At 42.4% G+C, this 16,636-nt stretch overlaps 2 protein-coding genes across 2 annotated transcripts; both read left to right on the top strand.

The window, feature by feature from the left end:
• The first annotated feature begins 5,148 nt into the window (after positions 1-5,148).
• LOC128449290 (eukaryotic translation initiation factor 4 gamma 3) lies at positions 5,149-7,226 on the top strand. The gene is made up of 2 exons (XM_053432366.1): positions 5,149-5,259; positions 6,178-7,226. Exons 1-2 carry the CDS (start codon positions 5,149-5,151, stop codon positions 6,715-6,717), a joined length of 651 nt encoding a protein of 216 aa, XP_053288341.1. The 3' UTR covers positions 6,718-7,226.
• Positions 7,227-9,868: 2,642 nt separating this feature from the next.
• On the top strand, positions 9,869-10,485 carry LOC128449289 (stathmin-like; the record flags this gene model as incomplete). The annotated part of the gene is made up of 3 exons (XM_053432365.1): positions 9,869-10,051; positions 10,172-10,363; positions 10,465-10,485. Coding segments are annotated over 3 exons (396 nt in total), but the record flags the coding sequence as incomplete, so codon positions are not given.
• Positions 10,486-16,636: the final 6,151 nt, after the last annotated feature.

The following is a 16,636-nucleotide window of genomic DNA, read 5'->3' as shown; positions in this document are numbered from 1 at the left end:
TCCAAAGTCGTACAGTCGACTATAGGATCAGGTTAATACGATTTTTTTTGGAGATAGACCAACATACATAGCACTAGTGATTGTACACACTAAATGTGATGATTGGAAGAACTGAAGGTGTCCTTGTGTCCTCCACAAGTCACCATCTCTAGACTTTAAGGACATTATTTAACTTATCTTTGTAATTATCATTATTTAAATAAAATACTGTAACAGACACCTTTTCGTTCAGCCTTCACCCTACAAAGCAGTCAGTGGAAGAACTTCAGTTTAAAAAACAAACCTGCTGCAGAATGGGGCGGATTTCCTTCAGCTGAAGGCGTTTACCCGGATTGATCTTCATGAATTTCAGCAGATCCATGTCTAGGAGCTCAAACACTAGACAATAATGGCTCTTGTAGGTGAATGAGCTGTTCAATCTGACAACGTTGAACCATTCTGAGTGGAGGTCCTCCAAGGCTCTTAAGATTTCCTCCTCTTCCTTCGCAAACTCAATGTCTGTCTTCCTTTTAAACATTTTTATTGCCACTGTGTCATTGGTTCTCACATCCCTGCATTGGATGACCAGTCCATTGGTCCCACAGCCCAGGAATTTCTGTGCCTCGTATGTTGTAGTGGGGGAATTGATCAGTTCCCCTTCAATGATTTCAAACTCATTTTCAGGCATACTGATTTCTAGCATCTGTCAGAAGAATAGGAAAGACAGGATTTAGACAAAAAGCCACATATGCCCTCACACAGCCAGTTCCCAGGGATGTAGCAGAAAGGTTTACAGAAGTTTCATCAAGCTCAGTCATTTAATCTTGAAAATCCACCAAGGCTAAAACTACTGCTTCAAACTAAGATACATTACAGACCAATAAATATTGCTTATTTCAATCACTAATACTACTCCTATGAATATATTTATTGTGCGCAATAAAAATAAGACCACACTATATACTAAATAAGATATATATATGAAGATAAAACTACTAATGGCACATACAAATATCTTTTCCCAACCTTTTATCCCAAGCTCAAATTGTAACAACATATTTTTTAATAATTAATAACATACTTAATCTGCTTAATTCAACAAGTGTCAGGTGGAAAATAATCTACTTACCAAAGGGTTGATCCAAGGATGCTGTTTGAGTAAGAAGTCAAAATCTTTAAAAACAGTGTTAAATGTCTGAAATTATGCAAGATTTTGACCAAGTGCTCCTCACAATAGGTTGATGTGACTGAAATGATTTGTGTGTGTCTATATCACTAAACATCTTAATGAACCCCCGGCTTTGATGCCAAATTAGATCATAGCCATATTTGCCTACATTCTGTCTGTTATTGCCTTTAATATGCCTATGTAGATATTTGTGAAACATGATTTAAACAGTAGGTGGCGGTAATTCACCTTGACGTTGGTTGCCACCCGCCAATAAAACAAAGTAGAAACAGAGGCTTGTGGCGTCATAGATATAGGAGCGACGTTACCATCGGCTTTATGTTAAACCAGAACACACAATACACGGCTCCACATAAACTCAGTCTGTGTTAAGGCTCTAATCGAACAGATTTTCAGGCAGTCTGGAAACTCTGCTAAACAATGTGTTTTATCTCTTCATACAGCGACACTACACTTCAGACATACACAGAATCAGGGGTGGATTGGGACAAAAATTCAGCCCTGGCATTGTCTGTCCAGACCAGCCCACTACATTATCAGCGGACACCACATAGAAGTCCACAAATCTCGCGGCGTCTTCTCTCATGCATACTACTGTTACCACCTAGCTCAAAGATGGCAACAAGAAGGGAGGCCACACACAAACCTCTCAAGCCAAAAGTAAATTTATTTAACTCCAAATCAAGATAGCTCTAACTACGTAGTGGGATGTGTAAAATATGTTACGCGTCAGTGGTGTTAACAGTGTTTGGATGTGTGAAAATAAGGTGTGATGTATGTTGTAAGGTGCAGAAGCAAAGAAAAACAAAGGCTGAGGGCCCCATGCCCCTGGAAGCAGCCTTTAGATCTGCAGCTGAAGCCCAGCCCAAAAGGGCGACGCCCTTGCCAGCTCTACCTGTGTCTGGAAAACAACTCCTCAGGCTCTCACATGTCAAGTGGTCAACCTGAGAAGGACATGGATACATTATAATGTCTCTAGTCATCACAATTAAGTATGATTTCATAAAACATAAAAAATGATAAACTCACCAGACTAGAGGAGACTCAACAGACAAACTTTGGTACAGTGAAGGCAGAGAGTGGAGCAGGGGCGTCACTCTGCCAAGTAACGTCTCTCGTTAAGACAGCAGGATTACAGCCAAGGAGTTTAGCTCATAGTAAATGATGCACGGAGTGAAATTGTAAGTACAGGTAGTTACAGAATGTGGCTATCTGTAGTTGTTAACGATTGCTACCTGCTTAAATTTAGGTTTACTTGAGGCAAATGAAAGGGAATATTGTAATGATCTATGTTAACACTAAGCTAGCTAGCTAGCTATTTTGTTAGAAAATGTCTCCAGTGAGCAAGAGTGTGAACGAGCAAATTTGAAATGTAAGAAATAACTATCGACAGCTCTCTATTCTTTGCATTAATATTAGGGCTGTGAAATGATTAAAAATTTTAATCAAATTAATCACAGGTTTCTATGGATTAATCATGATTAATCACATTACCGATTTTCTTGGAATATTTTTGTGAAAACAAGATTTATGACATTTAACTTTTCTTTTGTGCTGCAACTCAGCAGTTCTTCAGCAGTTATCATTGCTTTTCCATATGGAACATTAATATAATCTTCATCCTAAACAATATTCGGGCTCCTTAGCCATTGTGTGGTTGAATAAAACTTTTTTTTTTTAAATCAAACAGAAATTAGTTGAGCTTCTTAGCCATAGGATGGTTGACATTTTTTATATTTTTTGTCACACAACCATTAACCACACCATGATACAATCTAATGCCTCTAAAGGCCCTCTTAGCTACTCGTTCTTTAGCCAGTTGGTGAGGCAAACTAACTTGTTCAAATTCTCTGACAGTAAAGCTGACCGCTTCTTTTGCACAATGTGTCCTGCGAGTGAGTCTGGTTTGGCGCATTCCACTTGAACACTCAAGCCTATGTGGAGAATACGTAGCCCCCCCCCCCCCCCCCCCCCCTCTCTCTTTTTATCTTTATGACTGCTTGTGTGGCTGTAGTGGATGGGCAGAGGGGGACATTAAATAATGTGGTTGGTAAAAGTGGTAAAATTAAAACTCCCAGACAACAGAACGTGAATACAAAGTATGGGATGCATATTTGATCATTTATATCATATAAAATATGTCATCTATATCGTTTTAAATCATTTTTCAGTGCGTTTCCTGTCGCGATACGCTCGTGTCAAGCGGAAAAAATAGACTCGACGCCGAAACGATCGCTTCACGGCGCTAGGCAGCCGCGGCACAACGCTACGCTTCAGCCTCCGGTGTGTTCAGCGCTGCGGTTTAACATGGGAGTGGATGGGAGCCAGAGGATTGGCGCTGCGCTTACGCCTCGCTTTGGCGTCGCTTCCGCGTCCGGTGTGAACCCGGCGTTAGAGCGGCAACTAGTGCAGAGGCGGCGGAATTGGAAGGTCCTTCTGCGCATGCGTTAAATGCGTTAAAAAAAAAAATGAATTAATCCTGTAATTTAATCATAACGCGTTAACGCGTTATTTTTCACAGCTCTAATTAATATCTATCTCTAGTATTTTCAAACAATAATATCAGTGCCTATAGAATGTTGTTTATAATCAGTTCATATTTGTGTTGTCAAATTTCACAATGACCCTGAAATTCTGTCTTTTCTGTTATCTTATACTGAATGAATGCAAGCAAAGATACAGAGAAAAATCACACTCTTTCTGATTGAGCCAATCTATGAACTGTATGAAACATGGATATCCGCTGCGCGCGCAAACATTCAGCATCCTTAGGGGCTAAGCCCCCCCTTTCTTTCAATCCTAGAAACGCCCCTGATAGATAGACTTGTTGTCCTTGTGACTGCACTAATCTTCTCTGATCAGGGTCAGAAGACATAAGGTGAATAGATTCATACATGTGTGTTTGAGTATGTATGTATGTATGATGTATGTATGTGTGTATATTTATGTGTGTATATGTGTACCCCCCCCCCCCCCACAGCTCAACAGTCAAGTGACGACAGTCTTCAAAGGTATATACCTTTGAAGACTGTCGTACCTTTGAAGTCTGTGATTACTTAAGAAACCGCCAGTTCTCACTTTTCGCTCAGTTCTCGTCTGACTACTTGGCTGGTTGCACCTGAACTCTGTTCTTTGGATTTGACTTGAAGTCAACTAAGATCTATTTGAACTCTGGTGTCAACCTGAATGTCAATCTGACCCAAAATATAATTCGGAGAAAAGTGTGTGATGGAGGTTCATCTTGAGATTTGAAATAATGAAAGCACGGATGCTCAGAAAAGAGAGAGGACGTGCCAGAACTAATACAATGAGGTGCTTCATGAAACATGGTGAGAAAAAGATATGAAATCCTCCTGAAATGTCTAATCTGCTGGGTCTCTCCACTGTAGCAAGCTCCCTGTTTGCCAAGGCCACAGTGGTGGGACACCTGGTCAGCTGAAAGTGATGTGCTTGCAAAAAACTGCATTTTGAGGAAACAGTATTCATCTGGCCAATAACTGAATTCCCTCAAAGAAAAAGAACCGCCTCTGTGCCCACCCTGTGTCTGATTATATATACTGTGGACTTAGGATTGAACGAGGCTTCTTCTCGACATGATCCAGTGAACCTGGTGACGTGTCCGGCAGAACCCCAGAGACTCTCTGTAAGTATTGTTCTTATACAATAAACTTGTTACTGTGAAACTTTTGAACATTGAATTTGTCTAATCATTGCCTTTCCCATCTGAACCTCGAATCAACGAACACAACGCTGTCCGGTCCGGATGGGACCGGGCTCGACACGTTCCATCCAAGCCCGTGGGCTTTCTCCACGCTGCCTCCTACGAGCATCAGCCGCAGGTGAACATCGCCTTTGGCTTTCCATCCATCCAGAGGACCGAGAAGACAGAGGAGGAAGCTGTGAGGAAGGGGCAAGTCCGGCCTGAGGAGACCGGCAGCTGTGTCACGGACAACTTTCAAGCGTTCATAAGTCACGAGGAGATGGACGGTGAGGAGAGCCTGCAGGAAACGGTTGAGCTCGTCTTCAAGAGGGCCGTGCAGAAACCAGACTCTGCTGCAGTCTTCGCGGAGCTGTGTCAGCGCCTCTCAACAGTAAGTGATGCATCTATGACTGGAAGCTACTTTTATCCTGTTTCTTACTTAGTTGAGAAGTTGATCTTTTTTTCCAGGTTGTAACATTCATTTAACACTTTGATAAACAAGCTATGCTAACCCCTTAATGCACACCATGGGTCATATCTTTGAGATAAATGTATCGTTTCATTTAATATTCCAGGTATTCATTAAATATCCAGTTTTTGATTACCAGAAATATTGATCTTTATTTTTCCTTTATTACTTTATGAACAAACATATATTTTGTAATGGACATATTACTCTTTCTCACTAGTATTGGATTGTGAAGAAACTCTTTATAATAATTTACATTTGTTCATAAGGTAAGAAAGGAAAAAAGAAAATAATGATTTGTGTTAATCAAAAACAAGATAATTGAGGAATACCTGAAATACTAAATTAATCAAAATGAATCGTCACTTTGGTTAATCAAATAATAAGTTAACTAATGATGTCTGGAATATTAAATGAAGAAATAAATGGATTTCAGAGATATAGCGAAGAAACATTCATGCCATGCATGAAATAACATAGGAAATTAAAACAGGTCATTTTTGACCCATGTTGTGAATTAGAAGGGTAGCGATACAAAAAGTACTTTTTTTTCAAATAGTAAGAAAGGAAAAATTAAAATAAGGATTTGTGATGATCATAAACAAGTTAGTTGAGGAATACCTGAAATACTAAATTAATCAAAATGAATCGTAACTTTGGTTAATCAAATAATAAGTTAATTTAGAGTTGAGGATAAAAATCAGCACACACTGATCACTGTTGACTGCATTTGGTGTTTGCTGTATAAACTGATTCTTTACACATAAATAATCACAATGTATTCCTAAGTATGTGAGTTATATTTGTGTTAATATTTCCTTATGGTTTTCTACTCTTCAGGTGGAATTCCAATCCTTGTCCGACTGGTCGGCCAGCGTCTCCTTCAGGTCCCTGCTGGTCAAACACTGCCAGGCAGAGTTTAAGAAGAACTTTGAAAGGGAGGACATTTCACAGAAGGGGGGGTCCTGCCTAGAGCCAGTCAGGGACGTGAGGGTTATTGATCGACTGAGGGAAGAGAAAAACAACGCCAAACCCTCCTGTTGCTCCATACATACCATCCGGTTTATTGGGGAGCTGTTCCTCTCCAAGGTTCTGGATGAGAAAGCCATGCACTGCTGCATCAGGAGGCTGCTGCAAAATGGAGACGGGCTGTCTCTCGAGAGCCTCTGTGAGCTCCTCCAGCTCATCAATCACATTTTGCCTCTTAGGGCTCAACAACCTGTACAAGGAGCGACACCCTCTGCCTTGATAAAGCAGCAAAGGGGGCAGTCAGAAATAGACACCAGAAAAGTAATAATAAGTGAACATGTAATACTTTCTACTAATGCAATGAAATATAAAAACAATTTAAAAATACAATTAGAATATAATATACTATAATAGATAGCAGGGGCGTCGTTAGGCCTGTTTTTAGGGCCCCCCTAAAATGTTCTTCAGCCCCCCAAAATAATTATTGGGATTTTTTTGGATTTTTTTTGTAATTTGTAATTTTTTAATTAAACTATTGTTTTACACATGGACAAGTTATATATAACTCTAACATGCTACATATGTAAGTGCGTTTCTGGTTTGTATGTTTTCTCCCCCTTCAAATTACAATCCAATAGCCTCTCATTAGCCTGACGTTGTCAGACTCACAATTCTAGTCAGAATGTGAGTCTGAGACCGCTCCATTGGGCTGTGATTATGGGGCCTGTTTCAACTGACCAGGAAGTAAAATTCTTCTTCGCTCAATTGGATAGACCTACAACCAATCAGAGCAACGTAGTATGTGACGTATGCTAAGCAATGCATTGTGAGTTATTTACTAACGCCGGGTTCACACTGGACGATTCAGCGCAGCGCCAAGCCTTAAATAACAGCTGGCTCCCATCCACTCCTATGTTAAAACTTTGTGCCGGTCACACCGGAGGCTGGAGCACCGCGAGGCAGCCTTGGCGCAGCGCGGGGCTCCAGCCTCCGGTGTGACTGGCACAAAGCCGTGCAGCGATCTACTGGATCAACGGGTGATATTATTAGCGCTGCCCGTCGGTTCAGCGTCGCTTCAGTGTCCGTTGTGAACAGCCAAGCGCCGGGGCGATAGGGATTAGCGCGGTGCTTTGGCGTCGCCTCCACGTTCTGTGTTCCTCTTTCAAAATGAATGCGCTGTCGATGTCTTCTAAAACAGACTCAATGGCAGCATCTACACATCTCAGCTCGCCAGCGGCAGGCATGTTTGTTGAAAACGAATTCAACCCAAGGGCACTTTGATGACGTGGTTGATTACGTTACCGTTGATCATCTGTCAATCATCGTATAAAGCCCGCCCTGACAATCTGATTGGCCCGGTCAGGCCATAATTTTTCCTCAACGGAGCGACTCCAGACCGAACTGCCCGACCTAAAATGTTGTGGGCGGGGCTAAGTTCATCTGGCATCCAGGCTAGCCTCTCATCATACTTAACAATAAAATACCAGGCACTAGGACCTTGGGGCCCGCATCGCTGCTGCGCTGGCTTTCTCACTCTGCCAAGTAACGTCTCTCGTTAAGACAGCAGGATTACAGCCAAGGAGTTTAGCTCATAGTAAATGATGCACGGAGTGAAATGATAAGTACAGGTAGTTACAGAATGTGGCTATCTGTAGTTGTTAATGATTGTTACCTGCTTCAATTTAGGTTTACTTGAGGCAAATGAAAGGGAATATTGTAATGAGCTATGTTAACACTAAGCTAGCTAGCTAGCTATTTTGTTAGAAAATGTCTCCAGTGAGCAAGAGTGTGAACGAGCAAATTTGAAATGTAATAAATAACTATCGACAGCTCTCTATTCTTTGCATTAATATCTATCTCTAGTATTTTAAAACAATAATATCAGTGCCTATAGAATGTTGTTGTTTATAATCAGTTCATATTTGTGTTTTCAAATTTCACAATGACCCTGAAATTCTGTCTTTTCTGTTATCTTATACTGGATGAATGCAAGCAAAGATACAGAGAAAAATCACACTCTTTCTGATTGAACCAATCTATGAACTGTATGAAACATGGATATCCGCAGCCCCAAATGAGCCTCTGAATGTTCAGCATCCTTAGGGGCTAAGTCCCCCCTTTCTTTCAATCCTAGAAACGCCCCTGGAGTGGAGGCAGACAGAGAGCAAGTCCTCGAACATGGACAGAGGGTGAACAACTCCTCAGGCTCTCACATGTCAAGTGGTCAACTGGAGAAGGACATGGATACATTATAATGTCTGAAAAATAAAGAAAATGTTTTCCTCTGTCCTGAACCTAGAGTTGAGAACTTTTTGGATGTATGTCTCTTTTAAAACCTTTTGAAAATTATTATAATTTTGAATTTATACATTAAAAAATACATGATAAACTTACCAAATTCTAACAGTGGTCCCAAATGTCCACATATAAAACAGAGGGAGAACGACTCCTCAAATATATCACAACAACCTGTAATGGAGAATAATTGATCATTTAGTGTACATGATCACACCATTAAGGATCAACACATAAGCACAATAAAACTTCTGAAAAGAATTAGCTTGATTCTGCATCTCTATTTACAGCTCAGAAAGTTTACTGTTGCTATGGCAACAGTAAACGACGTTAGCAGCTCTTAGCTAGCTTAGCTAAATCATCTGAACAATAATAACCCATAATATCACAATTTAGCATATTAAAACAAAATCAAAAACGTTTTCTACTTTGTTTTGGACATGTCTCAAAAATGTAGCCTAGCCAGCCCCAGGCCAACGTTACTTACCATGTCTGCCTCCACTCGCTCATCATTGTCGAGTCCTCCTCGCTCGTCTCCCGGCGCACCTGCTGCTGCTGGGCTGGTGAACCCGGCACCAAATAGCTCCGTCAGTTTGGCACATTTAGCAGCCTCCACCCACAGAGACTTCAGCTTTTCGTTGCTTCTCAGCGCCACCCGGGCGCTTTTTACTCTTATTATCCATTTTAAGTTTCTGTCTCAGCAGCAGCCCGTCCCGCGACTCCCCCCGCCAATGCCATGAGGTCCCGCCCCACCCTGGTTTGTGTTGTGATTGACAGCACTGTCAGGGCTCTCTGAGCCTGTCAGCCCATGATTGATTGACAATGACAAACAATAGACCAATAATATGTGTCGATGTTTGCAACACACTGCTAGCCCTCTGTAGCCAATTGGCCGGCCCAATTGGAGGGAATTTAGAGAGGAAGAAGAGAAAAAAAAAAACAGAGCGGACAAGACCGTCCCACATTGGGTCAACGGCCCACCGGGACGATGCCCGGTATGCCAGATGGCCAGTCCACCCCTGCCCCTATATCCACATCCAGACCGGGATTTGAGAACAACTCAACCCCATTTAATTTCCAGATTGACAGACAACAAGCCAAAGGTTCTATGTTAGGATGACAGTCACATGCAGATATGGTTCATCAGCTGTCTCTGTCCACTGCACATTAACTGAACAAACAGTTGATTTTCAGTGTATTGTGAAATCAAAAAGGAAAAACAAACTGCTATTGTTGGTCATTTATACAAGTGTGTACTTAAATCTCCTGTTTTACAGACATTGAAATGAAAGAGCTGAAGAAACGTAATCCAGGTGAGGCGTTTGAGGTCATGCGGAGCCTTTCAACTCCCGACGCCAAGGTGGACTTTCCACTATCCCTTCTTGAAAGGAAGGAAACGCCAATGGTTGATATTAAGAAGAAGCTGGAGGCTGTTGAAAAGAGACGCAAGGTATCTGCCCAAGTAACATGAAACTTAAAATAAAACACCAAATGGGGTTTGAAGTGTAACATGGATTATTGTTCAGGTTCTGTTAACTTACTAGAGAGGTTCACTTTTGTAACTCGTCAGAGCTGCGACGCTGCAGTGCTGAACCACTTGGCTGGGAAACGAGAGCACGGGAAGGAAGTCGTCCAGAAGGCCATCGAGGGAAACTGCAACTTCAACAAGATGATGAGAGAGAAAATGAATCAGCAGGTGGAGGCATATCATGAGAACTGCAACGCATGGCTGGCAGCTCTTCTAGAGAAGTCCAATGAGAAAGTAACTGAAGCTCCTACTGTTTACCAACATATTCCAGCTTCATGTTAAATGTCTGGAAAAAAACAACATAATGATAATTTTGTCTTTTAAACCTAAAACAGAACAAGACGCTGGATGAGTGAAGAAGAACAAGCAGGCGCAGGAAGGACTTTTCATCTGATATAACCTAGAAAACAGTCTTTATTTCTCCAAAGATATTTTTTTATCGGATGCTTTCACTACTATTCTTTCTCATCTCTCTTAAACTCATGGATCAACCTTTTCCCTCAGTTTGCATCAAAAACCACTAAAAGAACGAATCTGACACAATTTTCAAGATTGTATTAATGTCATGACTTATCTCAGTAGTTGAATACTTCGTGGCTACAGTGAAATAACATTTGATGATTCGTGGCATGTAGAAATGTACACAGCCGCTTGTGTGTGAGTCTGTATTGCTCTGCAGTCACACCCACCCACAGAGCTGCACAATCCTTTCCTTGTCATGTGCTTGGAGGAAAGTGCTGGCTCACAAGCCCACAAGACTCTCGTCCTGTTGTGCAGAGTTCTGACGCCACAGGGGACAAAGACCAGCCCGACTCCAGGACACTTTTCCCAGCCTGCATTAGACTTTTGGATTATTTTCTCATGATCATCATTACGTCTACTGGCTTTATTAATCTCTGTGTAGCATGTGCTTTATGTTCTATGTATGAATATACTGGGGATATTCATTGAGTAGGTCGGTTGAATAAGGGAACGAAGCAGATCTCACAGAAACACAAGGGTGACTTTGTTAGTGAGTGCTCAACACGGGGAAGACACAGGCCATAAAACCGATTTCCACACTAGTCCATACCCTAGAAGATTGCTTGGTTTGATAACCGAGTAAGATTCGGTAAAGTTATCAGAGTGATTTTTACAGGAGCAATTTAGAAGCCAAATGAAGAACATACAGAGTTTAACAACGCACATGAATGTAAAAGCTCTGCTGCAGAATCAAATCACAACACAAAAAGGAAGATTTCAGGGCTGTGTACAAAAAATATATGTATGGGATGATTTCCTGCTTCTTTAAAACAAGCTTATCACTTCGTTGATCAGCATTAAAACCACAGCAAGTCTTTTTGAGTCCATTAGTGAAGTTGGATGAATTTACAGAAATAGTAATAATGTAAAAAAACATCACAAACCCATTAGATAACAGGTGAAAAGGGTTTCCACTATGAGACAGAGTCAAGGTCCAGTTTACAGGTCAAACCCAGATTAGCGCCAAGACTGGAATCATTTCTGAAAACAACAAAACAACAGTGGCCGATCAAAACAGAACATGAACTTTCAGTCACGTCATAACGAGTGGTCGTGTCTGAATAAAGATGAAGATGAAAATGAAGAATCAAACCTTCACAGTGGATGATCCTCCTGAATATGACCACATGACCAAATGTGGCAGAAAGCTTTGAATAAGGAAGATTTAAAAATAAGTATTTCAAAAATGTTTACCCATCCAGAATACATCAGAACCAAATCTAGCTCAAAAACCCCACTTGTGAAATCTGGAGCAGATTACCAAGGAGAGCGTGAAACCTAGTTTAGATTTGTGAAATACAAAAACAAAATAAAGTTCACACAAATGATAAAATTACAGTTTGTTTTCTTATCAACAACAAATTCAACCAGGTAGAGAACAAAAACTCAAAGAAATCTAAAAAAATCAATCAAATGTTCAACTGTGAAATCATGAGCAAATCTTCCTGAAATAGGTCTCAAAGTTTCAGTCTTAACATCTGAACAGCTCAAGCAGCTTAAGAAATAAAATAAACCGGAGGCTGAATAGTGTGAGGGATGCAGTATGGTGTTAGGATCCAATAGCAGAACACGGAGGCACAGGTAGGAGCAGTTAACAAACTTTACTTCTTGTATATGGTACACGTAAAGGCAGTCCAAACACGAGAATGTAAATCCAATAGGGAGCAGGCAGAAGCAGAGTTGGTAATCGTTAAGGTCCAAGGTCGGTACACGGGCAGGCAGTCGCCGAAGGTGCAGAGTATCCGGCAGGGAAAAGGCAGAGACGAGAAACGTTAAACAGGCAGTGGTCGGCAACAAGAGTGCTATCAGAGAGAAATGCTGGGACGCTAAGAACATGAAGATACAAAGACGAACTGGCAACGCGACACAGGAACACAGAGACTAAATACACCGGGTGATTAGGAACAGGTGCAACCAATCGGGGAGGAGCTGACAATCACCAGGGTGGAACACACACACAAGGGAGGGAGTGAGGAGTCTGAAACGAGAGGAGAGATGAATAGGGACACACAACACAGAACATAAATCATGACCACCCAGGTGAAACAACTTATCGGACCGGACGAGACCTGACAAATAGTATACGTTTAGACACTTAATGGGAAATTACCTCATATTTATTGATTGTTTCTAGTTAAATTCATAATTAAAAGCCTGAGAAGAGATTAATAAAAAAGTTAAAGAGAGTTGAGGCTGATGCTTTTTATTTTGTTTCTGGTTTCACTTGGTACTCAATTGGCTCATAGGTTGTTAATGTTTTATCAGTTTCCTTTAATTCCAGGTGAAGCTAAAAAGTCTGACAGCTCATCAGATGAAGACCATAAAGACCCCAACAAAGCTGCTTGTCCGGTTCCACCAAAGACAGAGGACAATGAGAAAGAAACGCAGAAAGAGAACTTGAAATCAGAAGCTTCTGAGGTCAAATCTCTCAATGGCAGCAGAGTCGCCTTTGATAGCTGCTCCCAAAGCCGACGCTGCTCCCAGAGGCGATGCTGCTGCTCCCAGAGGCGACGCTGCTCCCAAAAGGGACACCTCTGGTCCCAGAAGCGACACCTCTGGTCCCAGAAGCGACACCTCTGGTCCCAGAGGCGACGCTGCCTTTGGGAGCGACGCTGCTGCTCCCTGAGGCGACGACGCTGCTCCCAGAGGCGACGCTGCTGCTCCCAAAGGCGACACCTCCGGTCCCAGATGCGACACCTCTGGTCCCAGGAGACGGCGCTGCTCCCAGAGGCGACACTGCTGCTCCCTGAGGAGACGCTGCTGCTCCCAGAGGCAACGCTGCTCCCAGAGGTGACGCTGCGGCTCCCTGAGGCGACGCTGCTGCTCCCTGAGGCGACGGCGCTGCTCCCAGAGGCGACACTGCTGCTCCCTGAGGAGCCGCTGCTGCTCTCTGAGGTGATGACGCTGCTCCCAGAGGCGACGACGCTGCTCCCAGAGGCGACGACGCTGTTCCCAAAGGCGACACCTCTGGTCCCGGATGCGACACTGCTGCTCCCTGAGGGGAGCTGCTGCTCTCTGAGGAGACAACGCTGCTCCCAGAGGCGACGCGGCTCCAAGAAGCGACGCTGCTCCAATAAGAACAGACGACTGAACCTCCTGTGGTTAAACCTGTAAAACCAAGAGAAAATGACTCGCAGCCAAGGATAAAAAGGCGAAGGATAAAAAAGATGAAGCCGGCCGTGCAAAGGTTACGGAGGAGGTCGCATTGCACCAGGAGAACTCAGATAAGAAAAATGTAGAAAAGGAAAACGACGCAGCAACGGAAAAGAAAAAGAACCACACGAGTATCGTCCTCCACCAAAAGGAGAATCAGCATCTCTACCTAGAGATGTAACAAATGCAGCGGAGGAGTCGTCTAATCACAAAGAGTGTGAGAAGACGAAAGCGAGCTCGGCCGGTACTCTCTTCCGTCTCGGAGAACGGTAGAGGTCAAAGATCACCAGCTTGTCTGTGTGAGCCACCAGCTGGAGGAAGGCCTGTAGGCCGCAGTCCGACTGCTCACTGGTGACTGTGTGGTGCTGCTGTAAATGCTGATGTGTGATGCACACTTTGATATTTAGTATCTTAATTTAACAGCTATATATCTAAAAATTCTTTATAATAAAAATACTTCTCTATATTGTCTACTGTGCGTTTTGTGGGACTTACAGAAAGGAACCAGGAGCCGGCGTTCAGGCTTTGCAGGTAGGCTCAGGTGTACATGGTGGTATCGGTCCGGTTTGGACCTTGTCGATGTTGGTTGTCCGCCGCAGCGTGCGGTCGTGCATCAGCTAGGGGACTCCGTCATAACTGTAACCATGACAACACAACAGCTATCATCACAGTAAAGTGTGTAGAAATACTTTTCAAGCCCACTGACCTGATGGTGACGTCGGTAACCAGACCTTCACTTCCTGCCTCCATCGCCTTCTCAAAGGACATCAGAGTGATTTCTGGAGCGAGCTGCAACACACAGTGACCAATAAATTCTGACAATAACATTTGAAAAGCAGGTTGTTCTTTCACTCTCAATATTTCTTATGTTTTGTTTACAGAAATGTAAAAAGTTTGGCTGGATATGAGTTACAAATCTATATCAAATATGTGAAACATTTTCGATGTCGGGAGCAAAACTTAAAAATTAAACCTCTGATATCACTCGACAACCAGTCGAGTTGGAAAGGCCGAAACAGATGTAATTCAATGAATCTGCCCCAGGACCCCATAATGGTTTAACCTGGCCATGACTTTGTAAGCCTACAATTCAAACACAAAGGCACACAAGAATAGAAATAATATATACAATGTAAACTCATTATATGCAGTGCAACAGGATTTCACATATAAGATATTGCCCTCAAAGAAAATATTTTTTGCAGTAGTTAAGTCTGAGTGAAATATATCAGCTTCATGAGGTCTACTGGGAGACGTGTGCTTGTTGTTCAGTGAGCAGGAGGAGGGACTGAGCGTGTTGACATCACTACCTCAGCTCCATCCCCCGACGGCTATTGCACAGACTCTGGCTCAAAATGCGCAAGATGGCGGCGTTCATACCCCTGATATTTTGGCTTCATTTCTGGATGGTGGGAAGGGTCGAGATTTGTCGTCCCTCTTTATATACAGTCTATCTGTGGATGCATATCAGTGTAACTATAAACTACAATTTCACTCAGTGAAGCGCATTCCTCTGCCAGGACACAACAGTTATGTTATGAAACTACATTTACATTTATTCAATCTGGATTTTGCATAAAATGCTGCTGATTTTGCGTTTTTGATATTATTATTACATGAATTGTTTCTGCTATCATTAAAAGCACCTTAACATCCATCATTATCACTGTTTTCATTATTTTGATTATAACAACTAGTCTGTCAGAGCTAAAACCTGATGCACAATGGTTCCTGAGCTCTCTCTCTCCTTTATCTTCCCCTCCCCCCTGTCTCTCTTTCTTCTCGCTCCTCTTTTCCATCCCTCTCTCTTCTCCTCCCCATTTCTCTCTGCTCACCCCAACCGGTCGAGGCAGATCGAATCCCTGCAGCCCTTAACCCATTTGATACGCAAGCTATGCAAAGCCCTTCTAATGCACAACGTATGAAATAACACAGGAAATGAAAACGGGTCATTTTTGACACATACATGTGCATGTGTCAAAAATAAACCGTTTTTATTTCCTGTGTTATTTCATGCTTTGCTTGGCGTTTCTTTTCTATATTCTTTTAAAACTTATTCGTGCTTTTTAATTTAGGAGAAGGCTCCTTTGTTAACATACAGTAGAAGATGAGTCTCTTATATCATCAACGAGCCCATTCCATTTAGGAGAGCTGGATTCCAAGACAGACCCACAACTCCAGCTTGATTCTGTTGAAAAAAAGTATAGAGTCTCAGCATCAGAGAATTCAGACTCAGAAAGAATCAAGAAGAAGAATTTCCTTCTCAGTTTCCTCATCCAGTTCTTAAAAAAATATTTTATTCAAAAAGTAACAAAGGAAAAATTGAAATAAAGATTTGTAGTGATCATTAACATGTTAATTCAGGGATTACCTGCAATACTGAATGATGAAGATATAGTAAATAACACTGAGCCAGATCACTTTTGACCCATTTTGTGTATCAAAGGGTTAAGGTAGGTAGGTATAGAAAACAATATATAGCATAACAACTCACATTATGTGACTTATTAATGATTTGAATGGGGCCACTAGTGTTCTACCCATGAGATCAACCAGGTTGTTAAACTATCAGCAGACTGGGACTGAATCCCCAGATGCCTGATGTGACAGAAATGCCTCATGGGAGAATGAGTGTACTGCAAGTGATGAGGCAGCGGAAGAATTTCTATTGAGAGAGGAGGGCGGGCTAATCGGCTGTGGCGGCCACTCTCATTGGTTAAAAACGATAGATGCGGAGGCAGGAAGGAGCCGCGTCGCGTTCGCTGATTGGCCAGAGGGGGCGCCCGTCACTCGGTGCCCGTCTCCTCCCGGCAGCTGCGCGCAGAGAGCCGC

Source organism: Pleuronectes platessa, chromosome 10 (assembly GCF_947347685.1).
Source record: "Pleuronectes platessa chromosome 10, fPlePla1.1, whole genome shotgun sequence".
Classification (NCBI taxonomy): domain Eukaryota; kingdom Metazoa; phylum Chordata; class Actinopteri; order Pleuronectiformes; family Pleuronectidae; genus Pleuronectes; species Pleuronectes platessa.
This window is presented reverse-complemented; position numbering and strand designations above follow the sequence as displayed.

Coding starts and splice junctions, on each gene's coding strand:
- LOC128449290 (XM_053432366.1), top strand. CDS start 5,149: ATGGACGGTGAGGAGAGCCTGCAGGAAACGGTTGAGCTCGTCTTCAAG. Junction 5,260..6,177: donor TGTGTCAGCGCCTCTCAACA/GTAAGTGATGCA, acceptor TCTACTCTTCAG/GTGGAATTCCAATCCTTGTC.